Here is an 18343-nt window from a genome sequence, read left to right on the forward strand (position 1 = left end):
TAAAAACAAACCAACGTAATATAGTTTGTTGGTACTACATAATTATATATAGTACATTGGAGTAAAGCTAGGATATAAACAGTGTTGGCATTTTATAATTATTGGTAAGACTGGAAGTCAAGGAGGGCTTCCAGAACAGGCTGGTGACTAGAGGAAAGGAAAATAGCAAGGCATAGGAGTCAGAAAATTATATACGTGAAAATACAGGAACAAGTTCCATTACCTACAGAAGGATCAAAATGCTGTATAATAAAGAGAAAAGTACGGAAATCACCTTGTCCTACAAAAGCATGTCAGACTAGGAACTACAACAGAGGAGTAGGTGAACAGTGAAGTTGTGTATCAGTCTAATCTGATGAAATGGCTAAAAATGTTCCTAGGCTGCATGAAAGTCTATCTGTAAATTTTATCATGGAGATTATTTTATAAGATTTCACTTCTAGCCAATGAAATAATGGGATTAATGTATTGAATGCGAATAGCATTTCTAGCCCTCAACCTTTTTTGTGACTGGATTGATAATGGCATAGAGAACCAAATTCAGTTTCACAATAAACTAAAATGAGACTGTTTCTTCTGCAAAAGCTGTATACAAGACAGATATTATTCAGATCCAGTATTTGTACTGAAAGTCCGTCCTTACAGTACCATTGTTCAAGGAAATTTTTGTATAAGATACAGAAGGAAAGTTTTAGCTATAAAATCAGTAATTTATTAGTTAAAGAAGGTTCTTATTCAGGATCCATCTCAAAAAGCAAGATTCTTTTATAAGACAATACCCGGAGCCTTTCCATTAATAGTCTTCTTTTTCTTTTTAATTAAAAAAAGCAAATTTATTTACAGCTCTGGTGACTTTGGGGAGGTCCTTGAGAATATACTTTGACTATAGGTCTGCAGACTGATTGAGGTTTCCATCAATTAATTTTCTTCAAGTGGCAGTTTGTAGTTATACTATGGAAGGATTCCCCTGGAAAAATGGTGATTCTGTGTATCAGGCACCAAACTAGGCCAAATGCAGAATGACAGCATTACCGTACAGTAATAAATCAAGTGGAATATCCTCACTTGTAGGATGAAAGAACTGTTTTGTCTTTTGCATTACAAGAATTCTTAGGGTCTTTGCAAAATGATTACTATGTTGAGTAGGAAGCATTACATGAGTAGGGCTACTGTAATCTACTTAAGAATAAAGAATATGCAGCTTTTAACATTTTTAACCATTTATAGTGTGTTGTTTGCACACCTGTGATGTCTAGGCAGCAGGTAAATATGAGAATGTTTTACATTAGAGGCTATAGGTAGCAATAGATTTCAATGCTGTACGTTGAGCATCAGGCCCTAACAACATAGGTATTTAGAGATACGTTTCTCCCCGCTACACACCAATAATGGTACATGCCACTGTGGTACGGTAGTTCATATTCCCTGATTTGCCTTGGTGGTTGCTTCCGTGGTTAAGGTTGCAGACATTGTTATAATTTATTTATTAACTTATTAATCATTTATTTAGGATAACACCCATTATATGCTAAGTGACTTCCAAACAGAAATCTGCCCAAATGCTTTTCCTTTAAGAAGTTTGCTTTGAAAGATGTGATACATACCCAGTTGTGAGATACCCATTTTGATAGCATATACTTTGTTGAAGAAAGCTGAGTTTCGTGACACTAATGCGAAACCTCTTTGTATTCTGATTTTCCTTTAACAAAGGTTCACTGCCATGGATAAATAACTGCCCATCTGTCATTGGAGGCCTTTGGGGAATTGATAAAGAGGGAGCAGAGAAATCAGTAGTCTACTGTGTTTCTGGGGATTTGGTGGTTTTGGTGTAGTGGGTGTGCAATGGCCATCTTAGGGCGTGGTCCTCTCATTTTTAAGCATGCTTGACACTCCCTACTAAGTTGATGTATTGCTACTTTACTGCTGCCAGTTTCTGTATCTACATGATTTTGTGACTTAATTTGGAGAATTTGTTCTGCAGTCTTGGGCTCTACTGATATTTTTGTGATTCATAAGAATCTCACAGATGCAGGAGAAGGAGTCAAGGGACTGACTCCATTTTATCCATCCTTTACAATTTCCTAAACAGTGAACATTGACATTTTATTCTTTACAGCTCCAGGTTTTTAGGTCCTTTAACTGAAAGCGTCAGTATTTATTGATAAGGGCAATTTTGAAATAAGGCTCTTTGGCTGCAAGTGATTAAATATGAATCTCATTTGATCAAAACTATTGAATTCCTTCAGCAAGATTTTATTATATAACTTCTTTATACATATGTAAGCCTGCTGTTTACACAATGATATTTACGGTATATTGGGATATCTGTTGCTTTTATATTGTACTATTTTGCTCATGGTGGTTTTTGAGCAATGATGATCACTAAATCTTTAGGATAACTTGTTGCTGTTTTTCATTGTGCTCTAAACTGGGATCACCATTAAGACTGCTCCTCTTAATGAATACAAAAAGACAGAAAATATTCCAGTTCTCCTAGTTACATGTATTGTCTTTCCAAATGGTATTGTTTACTCTTCTGGATTATCTTTAAAGGAAAGTTGCAAGTGATGTAAGTAGGTGGCCTTTGGGATTAACACATGCTAGAGATTTAAAATTATTTATATTGTGAAATCTATAATAGTGACCTCATTGCAGGAGGAGCCTCAAAAATACTGCTCAATAAATTTTAATCCCTGTATTCCCCCTTCCCCCTCGCCCAGACATCACTCGAACACCAGTGACCAAGAAAAGTATTTTCTACTAAAATATGAGAATCTTTTTGTAACCGTTTCTAGTAAAAGAAAATAAATCACAGCGTCGTCCCCCCCAACTTTCTTGTCTTTTCTATTCAACTAATAAATTTAAGCTGGTTTATGCCTCTTTCCTTTTTCAATCAGTCCTTCTTTCTTAAAGGTTTCCCTTAATTTTCTGTGTGGAAGACAATTCTTTGGCTTGCTTAAAAATGGCCTTGTACCTTTTTCACTTCATTCAGAGGCTAGTCCCACAATCTTCTGTTAATCTAGTGATTCAGATTAGCTCCTCTGGGTGATAAATTCTGCCTCCTACTCTAATTCAGATAAAAGTTTTAATTTATAAAACTCCTGTGGGTGTTTTAGTCTAGGCCACACTGTTCATGAATATTTCTGCAATTTAACTCAATACAGAGGAATTACAGATTTATTCATTACACTTGTTTGGGACCACTGAGAAAGAGTAACTGTGATCCCAGATACTATGGGCAGAATGCCCTTAGGAAATGGGTCTAGTGCACCTTACTTACATCACTTGTGAGGAAAAATATTGGAAAGAGTGGAACTCAGACTGTGATCCTGAAAAGGTGTGGAAAGTCAGATTGTGCTCTCATTGTTATGAATTAGGAACAACCCCATTAAAATCAATATTGTTACACCAAAAGAAATAGGATAGTTGGAAAGGATAAGAACATTTATAAGTTTTGGATTCACTGCTCTTCTCTATATTGTTGCTGAATCATTTGGTAGTGAAACAAACAAACAAATGGAGACCCATAACTTTTATATACCCAAAAGATCAATACAATTTGTTTTAATGCTATATTCATAGATAAACAAGAAAAGTGTAAAAGCTAGAATTTTCATGTGCTGTCAGTCACAATTAGATTTTATCGCATTGTCTAATTACAATGAAAGTTCAATCAGAATCGCTCAGCCTCTATAAGTTATGCATTAATATGTACATCTCAGTTTACCCTTTCCAGTGGTGGGAGCTGGCCTTTTACCAGTTGCTGCTGAGAGCTAAGATAGTCATCGTTACCGTACAATCTTTTTTCACAAAAGCTACTGATTTACTGTCCTTTGGATGTCACTATTGATAAAAACTTAAACCAGAATGGAAACACTGCAATTTTAGCTTCCTTAATTGAGGAGGGAGGATAGAAAAAAGACTACAAATACATGTCTGAAGTGTCCAGGTTCTCAAGCCATGTACTTTTGAAATGCTTTGCCTGTTTGATAGTCTTGAACATTTTTCAAAGGTGATTTGGATTTTGACTGGAGGCTGGGTCATGAGAATTGCTATTGTTTTTAAGTGAAACATCAGGTTCTTAAAAGAATACTATATTGTTGAAGAGTATGGAGGTTTTTTTTGAAAATGTTGATTTAACTGTAGTGGTGTAGATATTAATTTGTATTGCAGAGCTTAATATGTGCAATTTTAATAATTTAAAGTATACTTTAATTTACAAGGTGTTGTATATGTGTTTTTATGGTATTGTCTTTTTATTCAAATTATGTGCTTTGCAGTTTCAGGAATCTTGATTTGACATAAACTTTGGACAGGAGTCCAGGAGACGATGCAAAGAGAGTCACAGGTTTTCGGAGATCATCACTATTTAATCAGATTTTTTTCCTATTTAAAAATCAAATGCTATTTAGAAGTTGTTTAAGACTTCTCACCAAACTATTTTTCATACATTGTTTTCACAGACAAAGACCGTAAAGCCAGTGGGAATTTACAACTGATATTCTTAGACGCACTCCTTTCAGAAGATATCCAATCTTTCACTCAAGAGGAGTTTTTACAGATCTCGATCCCTGTAGCTCCTGTTCCATTTAGAATGTATCAATAAAATTTCTTTGTGTTATCCTCTCAATGTGTTTTGTGATCTTTAAGGATGCGTTCCATTGAGGGTGTTCCATATTCTACATTTCACCCTGTTTTGTGAAATACAGAGTTGCATGAAAATATAGATTAATACTGTTTGGCTATCTTGGACTTGATCCCAGGTTCAACTGGTGAAAATGATGTATATTCCAATCTGTTCCTTGGTTGTTTTTGTTTAAAGAATTTGTATAGATTGAAATGCAGCTGCAAGCGTATTAGTGATTTTCTATTGCTTACTTGTCAAGATTTTTATTGTGTGGATGAAAAATAGTATTTCAAAACCTGGCAGCATATTGACAAAAACAGAAGAGCACTTTGTGTAATTCTCTTTTGAAAAACTACCTCTTTTAGAGACAGAGATTGCCTCAGCTACTTCCATTCATATGTATCTTGATCAATAGATTTATTGATAGCTTTTAGCCGAGATTTAATTCTTTTTTCTTCTCAGTTCACCATGGTGCTCACTTTTCTGAATTAAGAAACTAGAATTAGGCTCCTATAAGCAAGGCATACAATATGCAAGTGCTCTAGGTGTAAAAGGAGGCATTTGACCTTTTGTTGCTAATCTGTGACAGGTGCAGGCTATTTTCTTCCAAATGGTGTTAATTTTCATGTGCAAATCCACCCCCTGAAACCTGCATTCTATATATCCACCACAGGGGAATTGGTGGTCATCATGAGTACTGTAATGGACAGCTGAGAGGGATAATCACTGATATTTCAGCACATTCATGCTTGCGACTCAGTCGTTTTTAGTGCACTTCTGTTTTCACTGCTTATTAGGGAGGCTGAAGTTAGTTATTCATTGCTGGGCGAAAAAAGTGCCTGAGAAAGTTCATGTGCAGGGAACAGCACATTGTTACAAATTAGTTTCCTTTACCGTTTCTGGCAAACTCATTACAAAGTAATCGTGCCCTGCGCTGAAGTGCACTTCCTCTGGGACCAATAACTGTAAATAAGCAGGGCTGCAAGCTGGCTGATAAGTTGTTGTTCTGAAGATAACGGTCCTTTTTAGCAGAGTGTTTGACCTTTTTCTTTATATTGCCTCAGGCTTGTCTAAGACCCTCAAGGTCTATTTTTCATCTTAAAATTCTCTGTAGGAAGACACAATGTGTGGTTTAAGAAGATTTTAGGATTGCTTAACATATCTATATTTTATTTTCTAGCATTTTTATGATAATTGTTAGAATGCTTAGTAAGTTTAGCTAGCATTTTCTTAAGCAGGTTTTCCTTCTTTGTGTAAAGTACACTTTTTATTGATGTAGGAAGCAATATACATTAATATTTTATGAGGACTAAGTGTATGTTGCATGATTAATAAAATAGTACATTGGGCTTTTTTCTGACTTAAAGAAACTTGAAACATGCTATTGACCCCTTTCAGTATTCACATTTTGAGAATATTGCACTAAACATTACTCTCTAAAGCAATTTAAGCAAATATAATTAAGAATTTCAGCTTGAATGATTAAAGAAAAGTATGTCTCTCCTTTTCTCAGTATGCTAAGAGTATTGAACGGAACTGTGACTGAAAATTGAGCATGTCTTAAAAACAAACCCCAAGGCTAAGTGAAAGTCAGTTTATAGACATTTGGGAATTTGATTTGTTCACATCTTCCCATCAGTTTAAAAAGATCTGTGCCAGTATTTCTGTAAAGTACAATAACAATAGAAAAAAAACCCCACAACTAATTTCAGAGTGCATAGGAGAAAAAATCCATAATGTTTTGTAAAGTGCTGGCTACTCTAATAAATTGTTTATTTTACTTTTAAGATATAGTCAGAAAGCCATCTGACAACCAGACGTGCACCCAAACTGTAAAAAACCAAAAATTAAACAAGAAATGTCTTAGAATGCCAATACGTTCAGATTTTACTGCTCATAGTGTTGTTGGGCTTTTTTCCCTTGCAGATCACATTACTCAATCAGTTCATTAATTTTACATGTACCTTAAATAATATTATTAATACCTTATGTTTTATAATGTTAACCCCCAAATATAATGCTAATCACAAATTATGGAGTCATGACGCTTTAAAAAATGTTGTATAGTCTCATAGACACAACTTCTGTATTTATTGAATGGAGCAGTGATGATTTCATGTGGGCACGAACCCAAAGTAAAGCAAAGCTGATGTTTTAGTAGTGTGAGACTGTTTTCTTTGATTTTAAAAGAACGTACTTAACCAATATGGTTATGAACAGACTCTCTTACTGATATCACAAATTACCAGATAGCAAAGTACACTGAATAAAAACTCTGCATGGGAAGGGTCTTACAGTAGTTGTATCGAGACTGAAAATTATTGGTAAGTACATTACGCAAAATTGGTGCTATCTAGCTTTCTCTTAAATTTATCATCATTTCAGCACAGAAACTGTCCACCTCAGGTACTGCAAAGCAGAGCGTAAGTATTGCGTAATTGCACAGAGATTCCTGTGACATAGGAGGAACTTACTGTCTAACCATTCATTAAACAGTTTTCTCTCTTGCTATACATTGAACAAAAAAAGAAAAGAGAAATTTTAAGGAACCTTATAGAGCTATTAAAAAATAAAAGCAGTTTAGAAGTTATTTGCACTTAAGAAAAAAATGTTTATTTTCAATGTTAAAATATTAAAATGGTATAATGGCTAAATGGAATAGCGTAACCAATGTTTTAATTCCTGTTTCATAGTTTCAAATGCATTTCACTGTGTTACCTGTGGTATTGGAATATAATTCTCACTCATTAGAATAAATACATTTCCCATGATTACAGCAGTGTGAAGGCAGTATGCAAAATTGTTAACTTGGTTTATGAGACTAACGTTGGGAAGTTTATATCCTTTCTTGGATGCCAAAAATGTTTTTCAGTAGCATTATCAGTTTTCTACAAAGCATCTCTTAAAGCGAGGAAATGTTTTGTTCTTACAGTTCTAGGCTTCGTTGTACCAAAACTGCCATCTTGTTTAATGACATTGCTATGTGGGTTGAAATTAGACTGACAGGTTGTGAGCAAAGGCTGTGATATTACAAACAATAGTCTATTGAGCACGAGGAACTTGTTGAATTTGTTACCAAAGGCATTAGTGTTCGGTCCAGCCTATTTAGCATCTGGAAGACAGAGAAGAAATAGTGCTCTAATGAAATGTACAAATGATGCTAAACTGCAAATGGCTGCAGGTGACTATGGCAGCTGATGTGTACTACAGAGCCTAGTAAGAGGCAGTTCTGTAGGCAAAAAGTAATAAAGTGAGATACAATTCACAAAAGCAAAAATACTGCATTAAGAGGGAGGTGAGTATTCAAATCAAATATTACAGATAAAGAGAGAAAACAGTGTTGGGAGTCCCAGGGAATCATGCACACAATGATTAAATGAACGGTTCTGCTGGATTTGAGATCAGTATATAGGTTTTCCAGAGCAGACTGGCTTGGCGTGGTTCCAGCATGCCAGCTCTTCACCATCAGTGATTTCATTGACATCGATACAATTCTCCAGTGCTAGTTTAGGGATCCTATGGACTCTGTAAAGTAGTTCTGAGTGGGCCATCTGTCCCCCATACAGTTCAGATCAGTTTGATGTTGAAAAAGAAGCTGAAATGTGTGATAGGTCAGAAATCAAGGTCTCATTTTGCTCTGTTTCTATTTATTCACTTAATAATCTTTTAGTTTCCTGTGGCTTGCAGTACAACTTTTTAATGATCTTTGAACTTAAAATATACATTTAATTGCTTCCATGTCCTTCTTTGGAAGTAATTCAATCAAAATTTGCACCTCTGGTCTGTGCTGCAGATAACTTAATCCATATCTGGAATTGCTGGGATCATTGGGAGGCATGTATACCTAGTAGTTTACAAGCTGGACCTAGTCCACAGTCTCTGTTGATCCAGCCTGCTGCCTTAATTTTAGAGGATCCACCAGCATCACATGCACAACTCGGATTGAAGTAACTCTGGATGTCCACACATTAAGCTTTGTCCAGAGAGAGCTTAAACTGTGACCTGTGAGGCAACTGGAATCCAACCTATGCGGTTGAACAGCTTGGACCACCTAAATTCTGAAATATGTGAGGAATATTATTTTCCCAACAATGTCATATGTTCATGACATTTAATGAAAAATACAGTAAAACGAAGTCCTTTAATTAAAGGTATCATAATGCAATAGCTTGATTTTACCACTCTTATTTACTTTGGATAATAATCTGTAGGAAATTATAGTTTACGTTAAGATTCAAGTTCTGTTGTTGTGAATAGCAGTGATAGATTTGACCCCTGTGGCAGAAAGTGCACTTAGATGAGTAAGGGACTTAACCTAAAGTCAGGCAGATGTGGTGGGTTGACCTTGGCCGGCTGCTAGACACCCACCCAACCGCTCTCTCACTCGCCCTCCTCAACAGGACGGGGGGAGAAAATAAGATGAAAAAGCTCATGGGTTGTGATAAAGACAGGGAGATTGCTCACCAATTGCCATCACAGGCAAAACAGACTCGACTTGGGGAAAACTAATTTATTGCCAGTTGAAATAGGTTTGGATAGCAAGAAACAAAGAGAAATTAAAACAACACCTTCCCCCCACCCTTCCCTGTTTCCCAGGATCAACTTCACTCCCCCTGCAATGAGCAGTGCAGGGGGGTGGGGGTTCCTCTCAGCAGTTCCCCTCTGTTGCTCCTCCCTCCACACACTGTTCCCCTGCTCCAGCCTGGGCCTTCCCACGGGCCACAGTTCCTGTCAGGAGAGCCTGCTCCAGCGTGGGTCCTCCACAGGCCACTGGTCCTTCAGGAAACATCCACCTCCTCCAGCCTCTCCCCACAGGACACAGGGGAGTCTCTGCCCTGGTGCCTAGAGCACCCCCTTCCCTTCTCCTCAAACCCTGGTTCTCCTCAGACTCCCTCACTGCTCTGCCTGTGTGGTGTTTTTGCCCTTCCTTATATGCACTTTCAAGGAGGCGCCATCACCTTCGCTGAGGGGCTCAGCTGTGCCCTGTGGTGGGGCCATTGCGGAGCCGGCTGGAACCGGCTGTGACGGGCACGGGGCAGCCCAGCCTCTCCTCAGACAGCTCAGCCCTCCAGCCCCCGCTGCCAGCACCTGGGCACGGACACCTGATACAGCAGATGACATTATTTATATTTGGCAAAGGTATTCTAGCTGTACAATATTGCTGTTTTTTTTCAAATATTTCATATGCCAAATGTATCCTTCAGGCAAGTGTTTAGGAACAGATTGTTAGCATGAAGCGGTTTTCTGCAGAGGGAATCAGTGAAGAGAATTTTCTTCTGAAAAGAAGAATGTGGGTAGGAAAGTAGAGGATAACATTAAAAATAGGGAAGATTAAAAATGTTCAATTAGTAAAGCCAGAAACAATTTACGATAAGGAAGAAATTCTGCAAATATATTGATGAACAGAGTTGCAAATGTTTTTTCCTGCTTCTTTTTCCACCCCAGAACAGCAGATCAGCCAAATTTTGCTACTTGTGTTTATACTAAGTAACACGTTACCAATGAACAATCGTATTGAGTGAAATGGGACTTGCTGAGGGGGGAATTGTTTAGCTCAAATAGCATTATAAATAACTATTTGAACCCAAAAGTATATATCCAACCCAAAAATATGGATCTAAACCCAAAAATACATCTGAAACCAGAAAGCCAGGTCATCTTACAGTGCTATTTTTTTTAATAAGTATAATTTAGCATGTGAGCTAAAGCATGGCCTTGTCTTACAAGACCTGATAAGATGGGTTTTGGATTGGATCAGGAAAATGTGAAGTCTTATTTTTGTAGTGTATAAATGAAATGGACAGTCTAAACCGTGTCTTTAAAAATCTTGGCACACTTCAAAGGAAGAATGCCAATTTAGCAATTTAAAAGCACTTAGCAAGTTTTCCCAGTGCTGAACTTCATTTCTATAGCCAGTGTGGTTGCTTGCTGAATAATGCCATAGGGGACGATGTAGCTCTGACTATATTCAAAAATATTATTCCATGAAATTCACCAGGAAAAAGCTGAGACGAAATCTTACAGCCTTATTTGTGTCTTTGGAAGGAGGTGATAGTGGCTGCAAATGGTAAAGGAAAAGTATTAAGATAGCTTTTGAATCACAAAGGAGATGAAGGCTGGCCCATCTGTGGGGAGAGAGGGACGCTCAGAGCACCAGCCAGAGGGGCCAGGTGGAAATCTGGGGACTCTTTAATCTTAGAGGTGCTTGAACATGAGCAGCAAATGGAAGGAAAGAAATCCATACAGGTGGGGGCTAAAAGAGCTGCAGAGACATTATCAGAAAAGTGAAAAAAAAAAAAAAAAAGGAAACAATTAAAAAGATGTTAGGACACTTAACTGGAATACTCAGATAAGAGAAGACAAAAAGTCAATTTGATTGAATAATAAAAATCCATGTTGTCTTCTTTTTGGTGTGTTTATATGCATGTAGCTTACTGGTATGTATTTTATTTTGTGACTATGGTTAAGTCTTTTAAAAATAATTCTGTGCTGTTGTAAGGCTTATTATACTTACATATTTTAACCAACAGAGGTAGAAGTTTTTAAAAGTTGTCTCAGTGTAGTTCCTGGTGAGTTTATCAGATATTCATTAAAATGCATTCTTTTTCATATGTTCTTGGTAGGTAACCTTGGACGGGTGGACCACATCACAGAGTTCGAGTATGACCTGTTCATTAGACCAGATACGTGTAACCCACGCTTTCGAGTTTGGTTCAACTTCACTGTTGAAAATGTAAAAGAATCACAGGTAAGCGATACTAAATTAGATATTATGATAGCTTTAAAAATTGCTTACTCCAGAATATATATTCTTAAACAGCCAGGGTTTGTAACTAAAAATTTGTTGTAAAATATATTTTTGTTCTTTGAATTTTTATAAATAAAAGCAGGTATCAGCATGACTGGATATCACCATGTTTTTCAGCTATCCAAGACAGGAAGTAATTACAAAGATAGTATAACATTTGCCACCTAACAGGAGTTGTATTAGTAATGGCTGCTATATATTTGTGTTAATATATACAAACCAAGCCTTCATTTAATACATGTAGAACAATGAGGTAGCGTTGCAAACAGGCATTACTCTAGTGACTTGCAGTAGAGGAGGAGTTGCCTGCCAGTGTGTCCCTTGTGAAGGAAGAGGTTTAAATATGAAACAACTTGATAGGCAACTGTTTCACCTACTTTTAAATAATGTTTCTTTGCAGTAAAAATACCCCATGAGAAAGAAACTTCCTTGCTCTATTTTTTTCACTTGTCTTAAACTAAGCAAAAAAAAAAAAGTTATGTACTAACTTTCACATTGACAAATCAAAAAAGATTTAATTCTACTTTTCATGTGTACCTTGCATTTTATTCTGGCGTTCTGCCTTAGTTTATCATAATCAGACTGTCGTTTTCACTTAATGGAAACAAAACATATTTAGTAAGGGAAAAAACTGCAGAAGCTTGGTATTTGTATTCTGATGAGACTAATATCTTAATATCCACCACTGTACCATTCCTGTTACAACTAGAAATCATGAAATTGTTTATCTATCTTCCTGGAGCCTGATACTTTATCAGACAGACCCTTTCCCCTGCTGTGCCTTACTCAACTATGATCAAATTATATAGTCATGAGATGAATGGGAATCTGTCTCAAGGAGGCAAAGAGATCTGGTAGAAAGATACAATATATATATAGTGCTTACAGGATATTTGTTTTCATGGTTGTCTACATGAAAGAGAATGCTTTCACTATTAAGTTTGACTTGTGAGGTCTGTTTTTATAATGTGTGCTCCTATAATCTTTTTTTCATCTCTCCAATTTCCGTTAAAATGAGACCTGCATGAATGTAATCTAGTCTGGAACCTTTTTTAGGTCTTTGTACTAGCGGACATGGGCAGTATTAGTCATTGCAGCTTGGCTATATTAAATGAATGTTAGAAATTGCTACATCAAACATACTGTGTGATCTGGTTTGTGCATTTTGATTATTTTCTTTTATGTTTTACTAGAAAATAATAACAAGGAAACCCATACCATTCAGTATTGCTTAAAAAAGTTGCACTAATACACAAGTAACTTGGATCACTTTATGTGTAAAAGTAGATGTTTTAATAACTCTATATAAATAATTACCTGTATAATATTGTATTTATTTTTGATGTATCATATAGGTGATGTGGGAGGAAGGCAAATCTCCGCATTTATATATCCTAGGTCTGGTTTCAGCCATTTAGATGAGGACTCAAAAGGAGTAGCTACTTTTATTAGTTTTATATACTGTCTATATTACATTTCCTTCTCATTGTTCCTCTTCCTTCAAATTCTTAAACAACTTTATTTACTTAGATTTGAAAATATGTTGAAAATTTTCTTCTCATTATAAGAATATCTCCAGTTTTGCTTGACAATTCACCTAAAGCCTTTACTCACAAAGAAATGTATTTCAATAGTATCATGAGAAAACAAGAAGTCTCCTTTCATTACCTGAATTAGAAATCATCCATTCTGTTTTACTCCTGTTGCATCAGATCAATCATTGACACCCAACACTGGACAAAAGGATAAAAAAGTGAACGAAAAAGACATAGTGTAAAAACAACAGCCATGCAAATACTAGGAACACATAATTGTACTGTATGTATTTCTGATTTAGGTTTCAGTTCTACTACTGGATAGCAGTGCAGTTTTTACAATATGTTTAGTGCAGTATTTTGTGTTATTGTGTTATTTTGTGTTAATAATCTAGAGATAAATGAAAAGAAAGACCTATTAGATATTCCTGGCAGAGAATGCACAGAGGAGATGCATAGGAGAAAGTACTCATTGGAATTTGCATTTTTAAGATACCAGAGAATCCAACCATGACATCCAAATCCATAGCACTTAGTAGTTTTGCTTCTTGCTGAACTTCTTGTTTTTATTATTATTATTCCTCTTCCAGTTCAGTCAGTGTGGAACTAAAATTTAATGGACAATTCTGAGTATGCTAACATCCCAACTTACAGAGAAGGGACTCTAGTCCCTTTGCTCTGTTACCGTCTGTGTATAGACAGCTGAAAATTGCAGCAGTCTTTTGTTGCTGTATCACTATGGACACTCATGCCTAATTTGTTATTCACTATCATACATAAGGCTTTTTCAGAATGATTCCTTCCTTCCTCCTGTTATGTATGTCTTAGGTTACTGTTGTGCTTCAGTAACAAGGGCAGGTAATAGAGCTAAATTCTGTAGCATAGCAGTGAGAGCCCTAATCTTTTCAGAATTATTTTCAGAATTTTATGATAAAGTTTTTTTTTGATGTTCACTTGCCTATGTTATAGTAGAACCAGTAGACTTTTTTTTTTTACTTGGAAGTTGGTAAATTAACTTCTTCCTCCTTATGAGTTGGACTTCTACATCAGACATTTTGCGTTGTCAGTTTTATTTTATACTTTTTTAGCAAGGAAAAAATCAGAAGAAATAGCTAATGGCTTATATTTATGGGAAAAAAGAACCATTACATAAGATACCTGTGAGATGTAAAATTTGGTCTTTTGGTCTCCTTATATGGTTTCTGACTTGTAAGTCAGTTGGTCTGATAAGATCTGAGCTGAGGATTTTTTTGTCATTTGCTCAGTGAATTCAATTAACACCAATATTGGAAAAAACAAAAAGAAACTGATATGTTATATGTAAGGACTATAATCATGCAGTGATTACACTTACAATAACCATGAAAGGGAGAATGAAGGAAATGGAATTTGCTGTGGAACACATGGTCTCATGGGCAAAGCCTCCAATTTCTCTAATTATATACGTGTCACAGGCTGCTGTCTATTTCTGGATTATGCTCTTTATTGGGCAGGGCTTGTTTCCTATTAACTTCAACGATGGCCCTTACAATACCATCTACAATTTTGCTAAATTCCTTCTCTGTGTAACTGGAAATTGGATGAACAAATGTCATCTCCAAATTGCATTTCAAGTCTTTTAAATAGACAGTGCTTCAGGTGCATGATTACTTCTGAGCTAGAATGTCTTTAAAGATGTTAGTAGAAACAGTGATTCATTTGAGATTTGGGGGAAAAAAAGAAATGTGAGTACATGTGATATATTATAAAAATATGCGAGTATACTAATATTGGAGGATTTTACAGGTGAAAAGAATTATTATTTCTCTTGGGGGCCATAGCCAGAAATTCTACTCAAGTAGTTGACACTTACTGTTCCAGATACTGTAGCCACAGTAGAAAAAGATGGTCTCTGTCCTGGAAAATTCACTTTTGAGGAGTTTGAAAGAGATAAGAGTTGAATACAACAAAGTGATGAAAGGCTTAAAAATATCTGCGAGGATTTTAATTACTCTAACAGATAGCAACCATATTATTACAATAAGTAATGCACATCTAGGCCGCATGATATATTCTGTATGTGCATGTACCCTGAACAACTCTGCTGTCTGATGAATCATGTTCAGAAATGGTATTTTCACTGAGATAAAAAAAAAAATTTCCAACAGAAGGGGTTTCCTAATAGTGCCAAATTTTGTCTGTAAGTGTTGATAAACACATTTGGAGTTCTTCATCACAAAGGTACTGACAAAATATACCAAGAAGGGTAGAGGAGAAGAATGGATATTTGGCAGCTAGGATTTGATCATTGCTTACAGTTAATAAATCAATCCAGATTGAGGTTAAAATCAAAGAACCAAATGTTATTTACTTCAAAGGCATTCTCTCTGTTACTTCAGTTGCAGTTGGACTGAGGCTACAATTTTGACTCAAGATTTTTGGGTTTTTTTTGTTATGTATATGTATGGATCAGGAAAAAGGATAGCCTATTCTTCTTCAGAAATTTAAACAGGATGCCAAGGTAAGACAGATAATATCACAGCTGGGCATTATTATGAATGCATGGAGCTCTCATTACAGGGTTTTCTCTTTTTTGTCCTACACTGTTTTGTAAAAAAGGCTGTAAAATCTCTGTTGTCTTTAATTGATTAGATTTTCAGGAACTATTTATTATTGGGATTGGATTTTATAGTTTGTTCAGGCCTCTTATTACTGTCCTATAACAACCCAATGATCCTTAGCGGACAACTGCTTCTTTGTGATGTTACAGCTATGATTTTTAAAGATATGAATGATTTGTGTATAAGGAGAGATAATGCCTTTTATTATACCAATTGATACATTTTGGAGAAGCAGGGGGGAAGAAAAGAAAAACAGGCATGACTTGAGGCACTCAACCTCTTTTTCTGGCCTAAGAACTTCTCTTGTGCAGTTAATTCCTGCAGAAGCTGCCTCCAAAGTAAGATGGAGTAAGGATGACATTAAAAGCAGACCAAAGTTGGAAACAGGCTGCCTTTTTACTTTCTTCTTCTTAAGCAGACATTCTTCACTCTACTGTTATTTGGTAATTTAAGTTACTGGTATCAAGATGCAGTATAACATCTTATAGTCTTTTCAGTTTCTCATTTTAGAAGACAGATATTTACTGTGCATTAAAGGCTATATTGCATTTACCTAGCTTTGGAAAATGCATGTATAAAGGCGCGTATGTTTTTATGAAGGAGTACAGTTCTGAAATTTTGAAGATGACTATAAACATTTTTTGACTTGCAACATTTCCTAAACAATCTGAAATATATATTTTCTGTAGTGTGTTTCATTACATATACCTTCTTACTAAATTAGGCATGTCATTCATTGTTGAATAGTTTGCATTAATAATCTATTAATCCTCTTCTGGTCAGCTCCTGTAATCTCTCTAAATAGCTCTTTATAATAAACTGTGAGGAGAATCGCAAGATTATTTGAATTTGGCTGTTTAGGGAGCCCCCACCTGTTACCCATCTTTATGTGCTCTTCTTATGTTACTTTTTAGTGTGCTAGAAAGATACCTCTACCTCTTCCTGTATTTTGGTATTTTATTCACCCTTTATACAGGTAGACAAAACCTAATCTTTTTCATGTACCAGTTTTGTTTTATCATATAAATTTATTTAGTTTCCTCACTTATGAGGAAACTTTTCTTGAAAATCATCTAATTTTAAGGGGTTAAAGGTAAAGGTTACTGATACCTATGCACTGCCTATCCAAGCACATTTAATGAATTACAATTTAGAAATTTGAAATTTGGAAGTTTATAACAAATAGGCATATAGAATTAATAAGCAATCTGAACAAAGCCATCATCATGGACAGTTCCACTGACATATCTGACTATAATGTGCATAAAAACTTGATTACTAAGAATGCTTATGTTGGACTGATTTTTGTGCTCCATACAACCATTGCAGTGTAACACAGCAGAATCTTACTGGGACTCAGATTAAGAGTGGTGTGATATTGTTTGGTTCCAAATCAGAATCTTTAAAGCATAAGACAAGGTCTGTGTTGCTGAAAAGATAAGCTTTAAATTTGTATTGCTCTTATAAATCTGTTTTTAAAGAAGGATTTTGGTTAGCTTTTAAAAGAAGCTTAGTATCTAGCATACTGTAGTGTTTATTGTACAAAAAGGTACAGTGTTTTAAATTTGCTGTTTATAGAAAATGTACATACTTGCCTAATTCCTTTCTTTTTTTATGTGCTTATTAAATAGTAAACAATTAAAATGAAATTCAATTTTGTATGAAAACTTTATGGCAGAAATTTATATCTATTACTGGTACTGCCAGTAATGTAAAACATGGATGTAGACATAAAAGAAAAACTTCATGCAGATAAACATAGGGTAATATAAATGTAACAACATACCAGAATGGGTGAGTTTTAAATTTATCTCTGCTGCTGGGTTGATCTACTACCAAAGAAAATTAAATATTTATATTTAAATTTTATGCAAAGTTTTATGGGTGGGTAGTTTAAAGCTTTTTTTTTGGCAGGAATAAGAGTCTCCAATACTAAAAAGAAAATGTGTCTTAGGACTAGAAAGCTTTGAGATTTGGGCATTTGAGTTCTTGAAGCTTCTTTCTAACTGACTTTATCCTGTCAAAAGACAGAAACAGTTGTAAAACAAGTATCAGGTGACTATTGATGTAGGCAAAACTCTGTGATTGATTCCTTTTTGTTTTACAATAGTCTCATGAATTAGTACTTCTAAGCAGTCTGAGAAAAACGCATTTTGTTTAGTGTAGATGGTATGAAAATACCAAGAAATACATGTAAGTCCAGAAAGATAGAGGTTTTGTGGATAATTTTCTGTACCAACCCCTGTATCAGAACAATATCACTCTGAGTCTGAATTTTGTTTTTTTTTCTTTCCTCCCTAGGCTTTCTACTTCCCTAAATAAAAATTATGAATCTATTTAGCAGTTCCTAAATAGGCATCTATTTGTCAGTATTTGTTTAAGTTCCTGTTCTTCAGTGATATTTTGAGTATATGGTATCTCTGAGAAACACTGTGGATACTCTTCAGGTTTACCTCTGTTATGACTTTATGTATGGCAACTGGAGTGGAGATATTAAATGAGAGTTTTCCAGGATATCTGGTCCTATTCTACAGATGTCAAAGCTAACATAAGTATCAAGCTAACTTAGTTTGAATTATCAGGCTCTGTCTTCATGCTGCTGTCCATCTATTTGGTTGAGTAAAATGAAATTAATTTTAATTTGTTTGTTAACTCTCAGTGATTAAGGCTTTCAGCTACTCTTTCTTCAAGTCCGTGTTTGTATGCATTCTTTGCTAGCTCATGTGTTTGAAATTGGGGTCTTTCAGTCAATAGTGACATCTGAATTTGCATC

The 18343-nt window shown here is 35.5% G+C and overlaps 1 protein-coding gene across 3 annotated transcripts in view; it reads left to right on the forward strand.

The window, feature by feature from the left end:
- Positions 1-18343, forward strand: part of LOC143161327 (BEN domain-containing protein 5) — a 987131-nt gene that overhangs the window by 45790 nt on the left and 922998 nt on the right. For all 3 annotated transcript variants that reach the window (XM_076340237.1, XM_076340238.1, XM_076340242.1), the window contains exon 3: positions 11251-11375. In XM_076340237.1, the coding sequence (XP_076196352.1) occupies positions 11251-11375 (125 nt within the window). The remainder of the gene's footprint in view (positions 1-11250; positions 11376-18343) is intronic.

This window comes from Aptenodytes patagonicus, chromosome 5 (assembly GCF_965638725.1).
Source record: "Aptenodytes patagonicus chromosome 5, bAptPat1.pri.cur, whole genome shotgun sequence".
NCBI classification, from domain to species: domain Eukaryota; kingdom Metazoa; phylum Chordata; class Aves; order Sphenisciformes; family Spheniscidae; genus Aptenodytes; species Aptenodytes patagonicus.